Below are 16,938 nucleotides of genomic sequence, written 5' to 3'. Positions count from 1 at the left end.
CCGTATTACAAGAAATGCTTTACTGGACATTGGCTTCGCTGCATTGGCTAACTACTAGGTGCTAATGCCATTTCAACTTAGCAGTGTTGAAAACCGCTTTAGGTAACACTATTAGTATTTCAATAAAAATTACAGTAGATGACAGCCAAGAAAAGCAGAGGAGGCAGGGCAGGGAACACAGGGCAATTTTTTGCTTCAATCTGTTCTATTATATGCAGTTCTCAAGTGCATTTGCATTTTCTGAATGTGCTGTTGCAACTCTCTTCTGCAGCTGGTTCCTAGAAATCAGTACTCATCAGTGCAAATTGCTCATCAGTGGTGATCACTGGCCATTGTTTCTTTATGTAACTGTGCTGTTGGACAGGCAACACTGTGTCACTTATCATGTCAATAAATAATACTCAATTGCCATTTTACAATTGGACTCGATGATCTTAAGGGTCTTTTCCAACCCAAATGATTCTATGAAAAATACTTCACTCCTGAGAGGGGAAACTGTTGCTAGAAACCAATTAAAGCCTTTCTAAACACGAGTTACGCAAAGCACCAGTCAACATATTGATAATTTTGCACATATTAGTGTGTTCAAGAAAAAAAGAGACACAAGTCTACATACCTAATTACAGTAAGATTAACAGTCATCATTAACACACAGAGGGACGCTCTCAGGCCATGTCTAAAACAATGAGCCTACAAACACTTACGAGCTCCCAGGCTCAGGTGTACTCCCTACGTGGGTTGTGACCCCCAAATTAATCAGTACCCAGGCAGGCACCATGCTCCTGCCTTTGCTGCCAGATGAAGGTCACCTGCAAGGAAGCTCTGGTGAACTCCATACCAGCTCCCAGAGAGACTCAACAGAGTATTCCCATCCTTCCAGTCTAGACGCAGTTGTATTGCCTAGCCCAGCGACGCAGTGAAATGCCTACTGCTTTTCAATGACTATGTGAGGGACTCGTGCTCCTAACTTTAGTTCTCCAGTTTTCACCTTACTTTGTAAAGTAGCCCAGCACAGACAGCCCTGGCAGTCTACTGCTGTGCAGAATTTGGAAATACAGCCAAACTTCCAGCTATACTATAATACAAACTAGACACCTCCTTTACATATGTACCGCTTGTACTACAAATACCAATTCTAATGCTCTGCTATGATTTTATGCTCTGCATCAGAAGATACTGATATTTAATTATTTAGGCTGCAACTGACAGTTCTCAATTTATTCATCACACTATGACTGGTTAAATATACAGAAACATTACTGGAAATTGTTACCTACTATCAACAGTAAGGCCTGACATGGCAATGTGGTAAAGTACAGTGTTATCTCGGTAAAGTGATAATGTGACAAAGTAGAGGATGTCAGGATGGTAATGAACATAGGCTGATTTTGACCTCTAAATACATATCAGAAGAAACTCTTGTGCATTATCAGCCAGGACTTGTCAAAGACTGAGTATGAAAACAAAGAACAGCAATAGCCTTGGCTTTGCCATAGACTTAGATGGCCTTAATCAAATTGTCTGCATCCTTCATGCATCCATTTTGCCTTCTGAAAATGGGCACATTACCCTGCTACGGTGACGCAGCTAATGTATTGGTTGCAAAGAGGTACAAACATATTAAAAGTATTATTCTCTAATTATAGGAGTATAAATTGAAAGAAATGTAATGTTTTATAGAGCTTTTCCAAAACACGTCAGGCTGTAACGTCAGTTGTCACTAAGACATCTTTAGTATGCAACCACCACTAGATGGCAAAGTTATACTGCTCTCTCTGGACACTGTTCTCACTGATCTTAAAATCAAATCTATGTTTTTAGGAGTCTCAAGACAGAGTGAAGAACAAACCATGGCTGTCAATAAGCAAACCAAATATTTATAGTCACGATTCTGTAGTCAAAAAGCTCCCTGACAAATTCAAACTAGTTAAATTATAGCCTATTGATTCACAGTAAATTCTACACTGGTGTAACTTGTTCTTCTATGAATAGCTCAAGACTCTAGGAGAGGGAAATTTACTTTTTAAAGAACTGAAAGCTGGAACAGGCCACAGTGACAAGAAAAATAATCTGGCTAGATTGGATGTGTTCATTCTGTTTTTTTAATGTGCGCCAACAGTGGGGGAAGCGGTAGTGCTGCTGCAGAATTTTAACAAACCAACAGGAGTTAAGGGACTAAAGAATTCCAGCCATAGTTATTGTTTCCACCACAACTGCAATAGAAATGAAAACTCTGAGAGCATCCCATGCCTTGTGATTTGTGATTTTACATAAATGGAACATGAATTTGGTTTCTGAGGTCAGAACCGTCAAGTGTGTAGATACTTTAACTGTTTCTAACTTTCATGGAAAAAAATAAATCATGCAGGCACTTTTGAAAATTTGTATTGAGAGTTTGTTTTAAAACTACAAATAAAAGTGGTTTCAGCCCTCAGTATTTATACACAGTTCAGTCTAACATATTCCAAACCCAGCTTTGCTAGCACTCATCCATTTGGAAAACATAATCAGCCCCTTAATACATTTGCAACACCATTGTCTACATAACCAGGTTCAGAATAAGTCCTTCAAGTTTTATACTTATTGCTATAAAGTATTGAAAACCAAGAACCTAACTATGGCATAGAACCTAGAGACAGACAGCCGGCTCCAGCGTTCATGCAGATCTGTAAGATCTAGATTGCAACTCCAAAGAGGCCACTATTACAGCCAAGTTCTCTGACACTATCTTATAGGTGTGCAGAAAAGCTCTTTATCTCTAGAATAAATCAGATCTGTAGGTGTAAAGTAAATGCAGTTTCCTCCTGCAGGTATTATCAGACTCCAGCATATTGGGCCTATACTGCAAAGGCATGTGCACAATCAACTTCAGGCAAGGAACAGAACTTGAGTACTTTTAAAAACTGAAGTATCAGGCTCACTCCAAATTACCATGTTTAAGGGGCAAAATACATTATCTTAAAATGGTGCAGGTGGTTGCCTGCAATACATTTAAAAAGCACACCACAGTCTTTCAGGGTTATCATCTTTTTGCAATTTGATTCCGATTTATTAGTTGTTGTCTAGACACCTCCTGCGTATCAATTTTGATATAGATGAACTCTATATAAATTTGAAAAAACTTAATTTAGACTGAGATGTGCTCACTGACATGTGCTGTACAAAATCAGCTGCACCTTACCTGATCCTTGTTTGATGACAGGAGCTGATGGAGGTGGTGGTTTCTTCGGTCTCTAAAATTTAATAACAGAAGAAAACAGACTGCTTAAAAATGTCTGTAAATCTCATTCATACAAAGGTTGGAGTTAATCATACATTGCTTAACATGAATAATTGCAAGACTCGAGACTACAGATCTGTCACATATTTCCCGTGAAATAACTTCATTAAAATGAATTTGAAGAGAGAAAATAGCATTGACAAATAAAATGATGTTTTTCTACTTTTGCAATTGAAATGTCCTGCTGAGGGGAAAAAAAAAGTCCAGTTTATGTGCCTTAAGATTAGAGAAATACATGATCTTTGGTTTACTGAAGAAACCTATTTATTTAAAATTTAATCTTGTAAATATTCGAACCCATTTTGGAAAAAATAAACACAAAAAAACCAGCTTGATGTGGCAAAACCTGAAGTGTGTTTTTTCAGACTTATAAACGGGGAAAAAAATGCAGAATACAGGAAATGCTACAAAGGTTACATTTTATTCACTTACTGTGATACATTTACAGATCCAATTGTGAAAGACAGTTATCAGAGTTTTAGATGTTTGGTGAAATGAAATAAATTATTCCAACCAATCTGTACTTTTTACTTTTACCTTCTCTGTTATGACCATTTTCCTAATAGATCTGTAATGGTATGGCTGAGAAACATGACCACCAAATCAGTGGCAGAACCATTTCTCTTGACCTGCAGGCTAGGGGAGGAGTGGCTTTCCTTCCGTGTCAATGTGTGTACACACACACACCCCATACTGGCATTCACCATATGTATCTTGGAATGTATACAAAAACAAATGGAGCACCATGCCAGATCAAATGACATACCTTAACTCTCACTCTTAAAAAAAAAATAAAAAAAATTATTGCGAATAAAGCCTAAGTAAAAATTAATAATTGTTTTCTTCATATGTTCATCCTTTTTTCTGAGAAGGACCTTATTTCCTTTGCTACAAATTGATCACAATCACTGTCACTACATTGCTGGCTATGCAACAGTGTATATTGTCTTGTGGAAGTACCTGTAAGATGATGTTTCCAGATGTGCATAGCTTTGCCAAACTTCAACCAACCATTTAGGTTGATATTTTCTATCAAACTCATGTTGATTTTTTCCCCCTATTATTTTCTATATATCTGCCAAATGGCTCACCTACTTTCAAGAAAGATCAATTGTTTTGCCCGCTTGCAGTAATTAGTTCAGCCTCTGTCTTAGATCTCTCAAGTCTTAGTCCGAATGTTGACAGGGAGCAGGTTTTCCGTGAAGGCTGAGCCCCTGCCACTGACCCTTCCTGGGCGATCTCTCTCAAATCTAGCAAATGTATTCATTTCTGGAGAAAAAAAAAATACCAGTTTTGCACAGAATGAGTAAGCCTAATAGCTTAAATCTCTGTAGCTGCCATCCTGCACACCTCAGGTTTCTCCTACCACCTTATCCTAAACACATCACCTCCTGTCATCAACCTGAGAAAGGTGTGACCAAGAACTCAGGCACTCAGAATGAGCTTCTGTAGCCTGGCTGCTGTGGGCCATTGTCCATGAACACTGAGTCCCTTATACTCGCAGAGACACTTCTGCAAGAATTTAGGCAACATGGTTCAAGTTTTAAATGCAGAAAAGTGCAGGAAAATGTGGAAAGGAAAGAAGACAGGGACAATGGATGTCTTGTGATAGCAGTTGGAGGTTTGGTTGATAATGGCTGCAGAGTGAAATAGTTGGTGCTGAGGATCTAACAGCACAATATACACATTTGGGGTTTTATTCTGGAGTGGTGTGAGCCTGATCCCATTGACTGTCCATACGTCAGCAGTTGGGATATATGAGGTGCACTCCTTCAGCACATCTTTTGGCTTAGTTCTCATCTGAAAGGATGTACCCGAGACCTGTCTTTGAGGCAAACCAAAGTATAGCAAGTGCAGGTGGACAAGTGAGAGGCATTTGTCACTACAAATCCCACTCCTGATTAAACTAAAACACTAATGTAGATAAACACAAAGGAGAAAGGATCCTATGGTTCATTAGACGAAGTGGCTTTAACTGGAAGCCAATGAGGGAAATACATTGTTTCAAAAAGGCAGACAAAGATCAGAAAGGCGGTAGCGTGAAGGAGCCTTAAGACTGCCGAGGGAAACATGGAGAAGCAAGAAGGAGTTACAAGGGTCTGTGGCTGGATGAGATAACTGAGAAGGTGATGGAGACAGACTAGAAGTGAAGCCAACAGAACGGAAACAAGGATTGGTTGGACAAGAAGAGAACAAAACTACAGAGCAGGGGTAAAGACCGAGAGGGGAGAGGAAAACAAGCTGGATAAAGAAATTTGGTGTAGAGACAGAAAGTAAATCCAGATGGTGATTTAGACTCGGGTAGTGAGCTCGGGGGAAAATCCTGTCATTGAGACCACCTGAGAGGTGGAGACTGGGACTAGGCAGTGAATAGAAAAGGCCTGGGACAAATAGCCATGGGTGGAAAAGAATGGGGATTGGAAAATTGGGGACTGAACAAGGAGACAGGGAAAGATCCCAAGCTTTTGTTCAACAAGCAGGAGAACTACTGCAACAAATACTTTCAGACCATGGGATGGAATCCAAGGTTTCTGGATCAGAAAATACCTGACAAAACCACTGGAAAAGTATCCATTTCCTTCCCTTTTAGCACTGATTCAAGCAAAGACAGACAGTCTCTAATCCTACCAGTTACTTACTCATGTGGCCAGATCTGTGCCATTTTAAAAATTAATAAAATTTTATTCTCCACATTTACAGCAAACCTAGCTGCAATTTCTAAGTGTCTGAATATTTAATTTATTCTACAAGTTATATTCATCAGACTCTAAAGAAAAAAACACTTAAAGATATATAATTTATAAGTTCAAAAAGACTGAATAAATTTCACCACCAAAAAATGGATAAGAGTAAAGATTCTTTTTCTTCTATAATAGGTTCACTACGTCTTAAGGTTTATGGTTTCTGCCTCTTCTGGAAATCACCTTCTTTTATTACTAGGCCTAAAGCCAGGATATCCACTCTGCTATGGAATTGCGTTTTCATCTCCCCCAGTTTTTGCTGCTCTTCTACCTTCATTTTCAATAATTATCCTGCTAGCTTTTGTGAGTTGTTTAATAGTTGCTTTATTAAGCTTTCTGAGTTATTTAATTTTTGCCTCTGGCATCCAATTTTATTGCCAAAGATTGAAGCTGAGTGTCAGTAAGTCTCGGTTTTATGACAGAAGGCTTACACTGTCACTGTGAAATACTCATCAAAAGCCTGATTGCAAGCTCGTAGTATCTCACTGATGACTGAAAAGGTTCCTAAAAATGGAATGGACTTTTGGGGGAAGTAATCCATTACTTTCTTCCAGGAAGCTGCAGGATTTCTAAATATTGTTTGGCAAATAACAATGCCATCTCTTTCAAATAATTAGAAGCTGAAAAAGCTTCTGCATGGATTTTTTAATAATTCTTTTTTAATAATTCTGAGAAAGGTGAAGAAACATGCCTCTGAGATACCAAAAGCTCACTGTTGTCTTTCAAATCTTACAGTTAAAATTTCACCCTTTTCATTCTGGAAGAGTGCTTGACGGCTGTCAATCAGCATGGAGGTGGTATGCTAACTTTTCATATTCCACACAAAAACAATGGAGAAAAGTTAACAGTTCTGGTCATCATTGCATCACCTGACCCAGCAAATTACCCTGGGACCTCCAGTTCCTCTCTCCCTCAAACTTAGGATGCAGGACAGAGGGCTTTCAGAGCAACGTAGTGGAGGCAGACTGACTGGATGGGCCAATCAAACCCTTCAAAGAAACTCTATAGTATGACTTTGAGTGCCACACGTTCTCTTCGTGGATGCTTTGTAACCCAGAAATTTGTTTTGTTTAACATTTTTTTGTTATTAAGTTAGAAATAAAACTTTGTCAAAATGACATATCCGAAAGATAATTCCTTTCAACTCCACTTTCATTCTGTATTCTGAAGCGAAAATGAAATAATACATTGCTTACCTCTTTTTCAAAATCAGAAGGAAGAAGCTTGACAAAGTTATCTGGAAACACACCTCGTCTGCCATTGAGTTCTCCTTCCCACCAACCCACATCAATGCAATCCTACGAAATAGTAAATAAAAAGAAAACCACAATGTGCTTGTGCGCTGAACAGATTTGTGTGCTGAAGCGCTCTTTTGCATAATGTCCTGCCTTTTTGCTAGAACAGGACAATTTACTGGAGTGCCAGGTTAACAGGGTAATCTGCCAGATAAAAACTTCAGTAATCACCCCGCATTACATTATCACATGGAGCAGCTAGAAAAGAACAATAAACGTGCTGTAAGAGCTCAAGAGCTTGTCTGTGTCTAAAGCAAAACACTATTTCACCGTTTGATCTAGTAAACCAGTAAGCATTTTGAGCACGTCTGATACTACTTCTCTCTGACTTCATTTTCCAGAAAGACAATAACTTAATTAAACATCATATATCCCAGGAGGTAAAAAAGCTCCTTTATTTCCCATACTTTCAAGAAAAGCTTGACACATTAGAATTACTTCTGAGATTATTACATTTCATCACAGTCCAATTAAGAAGGCATTATACACCTGATCAATATCAAGCATCACCTTTTTTCTGCAGCATTTTTGAGCAGCACAATGCAGTGTGTGTAGCAAAACAACATACAGCTAAATGCTCGCAATAAGTCAACTACTGTATCAGTGAGTCTAAATGATGAAAAAAATAGTACAGCTATTTCAGTAAAGAATAATAATAGTGACAGAAGCCACAACCATTTTAGAGAAGGTTAAAATTGTTCCTTTAGTCTTGGATGGTAAGCTCCATGTTTACTTATTTTTGTGTTTGCTAAAGAGAACACTTCCAGTTGAGATTTTCCACATTCTTCTCTGAAAGCTGCAACTGAACCAATTCAGTTGTTTTCCAAAACACAATTATGGGAAAGTCACCCATCATATGCTCAGTCTTAAAACCGTTTCAGCCAATTTTAGCAGTTGGCTCAGCACCAGGCTACCCAACCTTTCTATCCTCTTGAGCAGTAGCCCTAGATCTTCATGTGGCTCAGAGCCATGCAATAAATATTACACACCTGAGATATGAGGGAAAGGGAAATCCTACAAACAGTGTACAGGTTGGACATGACAAAAACTCACCAGGGATCCCCCCATTCTATGACAGCCAGGGCTAAACAGGGTTGGGTTTACAGCTTGGATCCCACATCATCTGGCAACATCAGCCTTAAGCAATCACTGCGGCATCACTGCTTCCACAGCTACAGATCTGGACTGACCAAACCACCTGCACCTGCCAGGTATATCCAGCTGTCCTGCCACAGCAGAGTCACACTGGAACTGCTCAGGAGTTCAACATGTTGGATGATCCTATTCTAACATTTCTAATCCAGCCCTGTGGAAACTCTCCCACATTTAATGAAGTACTTTTGCTTTTCAAAAAATCACATTTCACCACGGTTCAGAAGAGATCAGTTGAAATTTAGCTGTGTTCTCTGAATACTTGGTGGCATTGATGTAGGTCTAACAGTTCTAGCTTGGGGCATGGTCACTGTTCCAGGTCATCCTGCGGTAAGGATTCTCCATCACTCACTGCTGCAGAAACTGAGTCGTTCTTTTCCTGTAAAGACTTTATCTGGGCTGTGGAAAAAAGCATGGTAATGTACAACGCTGGCTCATTACAATCACCTGTCTCTTCTTGCTTTTCAGTAAAGTCAGAGAGAGCGAAACACCTGTGCATCTGGAACACCAGAACATAGGGACAAGCAGGAACAGAGGGGTATGGATAAAAGAAAAGTAGGCAAGAGCAGGCAGGTAGTTTAGGAAAAAGGAGAGGTAACAACATGCACTAAATAATTATATAGGTTTTCACAGAGAACAAAGCTAAAAAAATTGGACAGATGCAAATGAAACAGGCCAAATTCTACAAGCCTCATATATGCTATGAGGCAACATCCCTCCAGAAACAACACGGGATCAAGGGGTCCAGAATCTTAACATTCTTGTGGTGTGAGAAAACAGCTTTAAAAACACCGAGTGGAAGTTCATGTCGTAACACTGTTTATCTACACAATCTGGTTGTAAAGTCATACCTGTTGTGCAGTACACGTAAAAGCTCTGGGGTTAAAAAGGTCACACACTCAAACCAGTCACTGTTGTAGCCGTGTGCGTAGGGGAACAGAATGTTAAATATTCATTAAAAGACAGATCTGAATTTCTTTCAAGGTGAGTATCCAAAATGAGCAAAGACTTCAAAACAGAGCTACTCTGATCTTCATTTCATCCTCTGCCTAGGAACAATCACAGCACGCCCTCACAACTTAGACAAGTTTTGAAGATAAATGCTTACAAAGCATGCACACACTACAAAAGTACTGAGGGGAAAAAGTAAGAGAAAAGGACAATTTCTTTGTCTGCAAGAAGTAAAAAGTAGTTTAAATAGGGGAGAGGATCCACTAAAAAAATCTGAATGTGAATGGGCAATAAAAGATTGCATGATAATACATGCATGCAAAATGGCCTTATCGTTGGTACACTTCCATGAAATAATTTGTTTCAGCTGCTACAGGAATGACAGAAGAATGCAAGTTAACTTAATGAGGTGTACTTAATACCAAGAAAAGTCTTTAGAATATTGTTCTCAATGACTGTGCTTGTTGCTATTTTTCTGTAAGTTATAATGCATAAACATTGGATGATATTTGAGAGGAAACAGACTAGCGTTAAAGAAGATAATTGTTTGGGGTTTTTTTAAAGTTATTTTTCTGTTCTAGGCTTTTTATTTAGCTTATTTAGTCCACCTCATCTCCTGAGATAGAGATTGTGCTAACAAAATACGCAAGCTAAATAGCCTGGTTTCTTGCATCATGTCTGTTTTGGGTGTGGGGTTTTTTTTTCCTTCATATCTCAATATTTTACTCTGATGTAATGTGTTCCTGATCTACAAATGCAGGCGCTCGACAATCCTTTCATTCTTTTTCCGGTCGTTTTCTCTCATGCTCAATCTGTGTTTTTCTCCCTTCTCTTTAGCAGAGTAGCCTTCACGAAGGACGCCTTTTCTAGACCTTCCGGGGAGTTATTTAGGATGTATTTTCCAGTTCTGTTAGACTGTCAAGCCTTTGCTAGTGAACAAGGCTGATCCTCAACTAGCTGATGGTTTCAAAATATCTGCCAAGGAAACACAGGGCTCCATGAAGGACCGAGATAATCAGCTAGTCATGCATGGCATGGGCAGGCACTGTGCAGGATTTTACTCTTACCGCAGAGCCAGCACTCCTCATTCCTGATGTGAAGGCTCTCTCCCACTTGGCTCTATCTACTTGCGCAGCCTAGTAATCAGTGCACTCAACTGTTCCATCACATGGCATGTTTTATAATGCCCTCCACCCCCTATGCTGCTAATCTGAAATTGCCAAAACATTTATGACCCAATTTAGATTTTGAAAAATATTAAGAATAATTCAAGCTTCCAGAGATGAAAAGCTTGTGTTTCAACTGATAGCACAGCTTAGTGTTAGCTAATAATCCTGACTAAACAACACACAATATCACATATATTCTTTTTAGGTCGAATGCTTTTTTGTGCTTTCAGGAAACACAAATCTTACTCCTGCTTCTTCATTTTATTAACACACATGAATTTTGTATTCAGTGCTTTTTTTAAAGCTCATTTGTTTTCATGAAGACGCTGTTTGTGTTACACATTCATTAATCCCAAACAGCTGCAGGTTTGCTTTTTTCTCCTCTCCAGCTTGTCGCTCAGGCTTATGCGGCCAATCACCAGGCAGGATTTTCATATGGTAAAAAAATCTCTAGGCAGTTTCTCTTTAATTTTCTCATTTACTTTATTTGCCAGAGGAGCCTTCTGTGTCACTGAGCAGAAGGATAGAAAGAGATCTCGAAAAGCTACAGATGAGATCTGTTGAAGAATCTCAGTGGTGGTGCCCTCCTGCTGCCCACAACTGCAGGCTCGCTGTGCCTCAGCAACCTCTGGAAGCCCATGTACGATGCTGGCAGCAGGTACGTCTTCATCACAAGACAGACCACCACACAAGGATACATGAGTTACAGCTGCACAAGCTGCCTCAAGTACTAACAAATGACATAACTATGAAGTGCAATCAAAGCAATATGATTAAAACCCTGTGGCTGCCTGTGAACACTGAGCAAAAGCTACTCCAATACCTCTAGATCCCCATCAGCCATGCAATCCTACTCGGAGTCTTTTTTTAATACAACTTCACAAGTTCAAGGTTGGCAAAATGGTTGTGACTTCAAAACGCAGATTTTACACAAAAGCTGTCAAGCTATTACAATCCAGTATCAATATTCCAAAATTTATTAACAAACCAAATGGATCTCTGCTTTATCTCCGTGGTATCCTGCCAGACTCATAACAATGTAAACAACAAAAATCAGACACTGAAATATGCCGAAAGTTCTATGCAAAAAATGTATTCCAATTACTAAAAATGCATCTTAGTTTAATTTAAGGAAAAAAACGGAAAACAAAAGATTTACAAAACTGAAAAGTAAGACACGGCAAAAAATCAAAAATTGTGTTTGACAGATACTGGAGTTCATGCAAGTTAGGTGGTAGCTGGGCCAGCATTTAGCTACTGTAAAAATCAGCTCCTATCAAAGCTTGACTCAGAGACTATACTCATGTACTCATTGCAGTGCCAGTGCAATCAAATACCTTAGAGAAATCCACTGCTGGCTCACATTGCCAAGCCTCTTTTCATTGTTCAGGCAGAGGCAGATTAATGAAATACAGAAGACAAAAATCTAGAGGAAAATTTTAGCATTTTCTCATTGAAACACAAATCTTGGTTTTATCCTCATTTCCAGTGAAGTAGTTTTGTTCCAAAATCTTGCCTCTGATGAATTTAATTCAAATGACTTTTTAGAGAATGAAGTAAAGGGAGGGAGGAGACGCAAAATGAAAGAAGGATGGAAAAGCTCTTCTATGGCAGAATCAACATCCATTCTAATTCCAAGCTCAGCAGATCCCAAATAAGTGATAATAAACTCAATACATTGGATTATTAGCAACATTCATTTTGTGATAAGTATTAGGGTAAAGAATTGGACAAAACACAGTGATGAGAAAGACAGAGGTTGAGGAATTTTTGAGGAGGAATTTTTAAACTTTATAAGAAATAAATATTACACAAAATATAAGGTACTAAAATGTCAACCTGAGCTGGAATCCATACCTAAGTCAGAAAAATATTGTAAGAGAAAAGGGTAAATGAGGGAGAAATGGCCACTACCAGAAAACCAAAATACAACTAGCTTTTGTCAACATGTTGCCAGCAATTTTAAGGGTATACACAGGTGAACTAAAAAACATGAACTAAAAAACATTCTTCATGACATGAAGAATAAAAGGGGAAAATATCCTTCATGTAATTAGAAGTGAGACGTGCAAGCTGTGAAGAAAATTGTAAGAAGGAATGATCTAGAGAAAACAGACTTTTTTTTTTTTGCAGAAGGGAATATTAAAACCACAGAAAAGAAGAAAATAAAACCGAAACCCAATGATAAGAAAAGAACACGACTCCACTCTGAAACTTATGTCTGTGGTGACTAAAAGAGTAGGGGCCGGGGCAGCGGGGAGAGCGATGCATGACTAGAGAGACCAGACAAAAGCCGTGCAAAGATATTTTAACATACAGGCAACGAAAATTTCCATTTGGAGCACCAGATTTTTCATACTGTTACTGAATGTAAGTGAAATATAGTGAAATACGTAAGTAGGGTTGACAGCCTAAGATCATGGCTTAGTCTCCTTTTAGCAACTGCGGTGATCCTGTAACCACTCTCATACTGGCTAAGAAAAGCCATAAAACACTGGAGTCGTGCTTCCTCCTCTTCTGGGTGCAAGAATCATGCCATTGCTTGGTCTCTTACGCACACAGTATCCTATATTAACAGCAAAACTACTACTGCTCTTGTATTAGAACAAGCACTGTGCTGTCCCTTCCCTCAGTGCTCTCATTCCAACCATAAAAAAGCAGAAGCTGGTGGAGATGGAACAAAAAGCCCCAGCATAAGGCGCCTTATATTACGCAGTCTTACAAACAGTCTTACCTAGACAGACACTACTGACAAGACGCTAGCCCTAGTCATCTGCCCAAGCCAGGAGTACAGCTGGTCGCAAGACAAGAATGCAAACTTCCCTTCAGTCAGACACCATCGCTGGTTTTCTTTGGCAGTAAAAGAGATGACAACCACGGTTGATAAGGCGGAGCTGTCAGTCCCCCATTAAACTGATCTTTGCTTTACTAGCTGATACCACACTCAAGACCACAAAATTAAAAGACCTAAGTTCATACCCGGCAGGTTACACGTCTCTCTCACGCTGAGCTGTGGCCCAGCTACGAGCCTGATGGTGACAGATTGTCCTGTCATGCAAACATGACTGAACTCTCTCTCCTGCAAATGCTCGCAGCTTCACAGCCTCTCCCTCTGCTCCAAGCGGGCAGGAGTTTCATGTATCCCAAAGACAGACGGGTTTTTATTTTATATAAAGCCTTCTCTCTTAAAAACCAGGCTTGGTGTATTGGGCTTGCTTGGCAAGGTTTTGGTAGCAGGGGGACTACAAGGGTGGCTTCTGTGAGAAGCTGCTAGAAGCTTCCCCTACATCCGATAGAGCCAATGCTAGCCAGCTCCACGATGGACCCAGCACTGGCCAAGGCCAAGCCCATCAGCAACGGTGGTAGCACCTCTGTGATAACATAGTTATGAAGGGGAAAAAATTGCTGTGCAGCAGCAGCTGGGAGAGAGGAGTGAGACTATGTGAGAGGAACAGCCCTGCAGACACCAAGGTCAGTGAAGAAGGAGGGGGAGGAGGTGCTCCAGGCACTGGAGCAGAGATTCCCCTGCAGCCTGTGGTGAAGCCCATGGTGAGGCAGGCTGTCCCCTTGCAGCCCATGGAGGTCCACGGTGGAGCAGATGGATGCGCCTGAAGGAGGCTGTGACCCCGTGGAGAGCCCATGCTGGAGCAGGCTCCTGGCAGGACCTGTGAACCCGTGGAGAGAGGAGCCCATGCTGGAGCAGGTTTGCTGGCAGGACTTGTGACCCCATGGGGGACCCACGCTGGAGCAGTCTGTTCCTGAAGGGCTGCACCCTGTGGAAGGGACCCACGCTGGAGCAGTTCATGAAGAACTGCAGCCCGTGGGAAGGACCCATGTTGGAGAAGTTTGTGGAGGACTGTCTCCTGTGGGAGGGACCCCATGCTGGAGCGGGGGAAGAGTGTGAGGAGAAAGGAGCAGCAGAGACAACGTGTGATGAACTGACCACAACCCCCACTGCACCACACGGGGGGAGGAGGTAGAGAAGTGGGGAGTAAAGTTGAGCCTGGGAATAAGGGAGGGGTGGGAGGAAGGTGTTTTAAGATTTGGGTTTTATTTTCTCATTGCCTTATTCTGATTTGATTGGTAAGAAATTAAATTAATTTCCCCAAAGTCGAGTCTATTTTGCCCGTGACGGTAACTGGCGAGTGATCTCTCCCTGTCCTTATCTCGACCCACGAGCCTTTCGATATATTTTCTCTCCCTTGTCCTGCTGGGGAGTGATAGAGCAGCTTTGGTGGGCACTTGGCATCCAGGCAGGGTCAACCCACCACACTTGGTTATTACAGATGGGCTTATTTCTAGCCCACGCTGCTACTATACTTGCACTCTAGGCCCAAGTCGGATGAAAAGATCATGAAGGCAACCCAACACTTTCTCTGAAAATGGGAAGCAGCACTTCTGGTTGTGAACATGTTTTTAATAAAAACTCATTATGTGGATTTGTTTCATTATTTTGCTAGGGGTCAATAAAGCATACAAGGTTACTGTAATTTAAATGTCAGACATGCGCCAAACTATGTTTTCTTCCAACTACTATGCTTTATTTTACTTTTTTTTTCTTTTTTTTCCCCCTACAAGCCACTTACAGGAGAGTTAGTGTATGCTAAGAGACTGTTCTTAATCACTTAAATAAAAGCCAGTAGCTACTTGGCTCTCTGTTCAGTTGTAATTATATAAACTTTCTCTTGCCTTTGTTCAGAAGCCCACTGGACTTGTATCCAGATGATTGCTGAAGCCGGCTGCAAATGCTTGGAGATTGCTCTCTCCAGCATCAGCAGCCATCTGATACTCACTGGGAGCCCAACAGCTGAGCAACTTCTGCAGCTTTACCAAAATCCATGGAAACCTACAGAGTCTGAGCAGGGCTGGTAGGGGCTGCCTAAATAACCTATTCAGCCACTCCATGAAGTACAGCACCGCCGCAGCTGGCAGCGCACGAGGGGTATAATAAAGGGTTGCAAGAGATGCAGAAACAGTTTTACTGCCAGGCAGGTATCCACTGCTTCAGCCACGTTTTCCATTTACTTTAGGGGCAAGGATGTTTCCTGCCTTTTCCTCCAAAGCAATCAGGCCTTCAAGGCAGCACCTGCTCCCTCATCTCTTGCTACCTTTGGAAGGATTGACCATTTCAGGGGGTGCCATGGCCCCAAGTTCATCTCTCCCCTCCCCAACTTATCTTCCGAGCTGCCCCTAAGAAAGGGGAAAGCTTTTGTTGGTAAAAGCAAACGAGAGGTCTTTCCTATTCCAAGGTCCCAAAACAAAGTAACAAGCTACATACTCATTTTCTCTCTGATGCATGACTACAACTGCAGCTTTGTAAACCTTTGAAGAAATAAATCTGAAAAAGGATGATCTTTTCATCTGTAAATAGGACTATTTTCTGAGGGAGCAGATCGCTGCGCAGGCTGGGCCTCTGAGCATGCTGCTACTTTGTAATACTACTAAAATATGAAGCCATGGCTCAGACATCAATACATAACTGCTCAATTTTCAGCTTTTCTGATTAAAGTTTTTGATACAGAAACATTTCATCATACAGATTTCATCATTATAGCTAGGATAAAAAGCAATGCCAAGAACAAGAACAAGCAGGTCCTCAGAAAAGGTAGCTGCAAAGCCTGTACTGTGGTATGCATACTCTTGGAGTGCTCAGATGAGTTTTCTGCTCATGCAAGTAGACGTACCTGCATGCATAGTCATCATTTACGGAGAACTTCTAAAAAAAACGGCCCATGAAAATTATCTTTTTAATTTAAGATTTGTAGATTACTAAGCTTAAAATATACAATTGGCAAGCTAAATTTACAAAGTAAAAATTCAGACTATTCAGAGTATTGAGAGACACTATAATGGTGTAGGGTTTGAAAAAGTGAAATTTTCATAGTAGGATACCACTGTTTCACAGAAATCTCCACTAGAACACATAGTTCCTTGCATAATTTAAAAAAAAATTAAAAAAAAGAAAAATCCCAGCAGTTGGCAGTTGCATTCATCAAATGTCTGTTTTCCTTCTGCCCTTGTAAAGTTGGTTCTCATCAAGAAGAATGTTGAGCTGGTAAAATCGCATTATTCAGAAAGCCATGAATACCTCTTACATTTGCACCGAGAGCTTTCATGTGTCAGCTCTGCTATGCTGGCAGCCGCACATTACATTATTACTGCTCTCATTGTAAGCATCTCTCTAGCAGTCTCCACAACCGATAGCCAACCGCGTAATTTAAAGAAAAACAAACCACCTTTAATGTGAACAAATGTGTCTATAGCACTTTCCAAGACACCAGCCATATACACAGAGATACATGTAACGTATCAAGGCTTCTGAATTTGAGGATTAAAGGCCTCACAGAAAG

General features: G+C 40.5%; 1 protein-coding gene across 5 annotated transcripts in view; it reads right to left on the bottom strand.

The window, feature by feature from the left end:
* The window catches only part of SH3KBP1 (SH3 domain containing kinase binding protein 1), a 233,539-nt gene that overhangs the window by 28,983 nt on the left and 187,618 nt on the right, over nucleotides 1-16,938 (bottom strand). For all 5 annotated transcript variants that reach the window (XM_072849072.1, XM_072849070.1, XM_072849063.1 and 2 more), the window contains 2 exons: nucleotides 7,218-7,319; nucleotides 3,182-3,233 (listed from right to left, as the gene is read on the bottom strand). In XM_072849072.1, coding sequence (XP_072705173.1) covers nucleotides 3,182-3,233; nucleotides 7,218-7,319 — 154 coding nt within the window. The remainder of the gene's footprint in view (nucleotides 1-3,181; nucleotides 3,234-7,217; nucleotides 7,320-16,938) is intronic.

Source organism: Ciconia boyciana, chromosome 1, assembly GCF_034638445.1.
Source record: "Ciconia boyciana chromosome 1, ASM3463844v1, whole genome shotgun sequence".
Lineage (NCBI taxonomy): Eukaryota > Metazoa > Chordata > Aves > Ciconiiformes > Ciconiidae > Ciconia > Ciconia boyciana.
The sequence above is the reverse complement of the archived record's forward strand: the minus strand, read 5'-3'. Positions and strand labels throughout refer to the sequence as shown.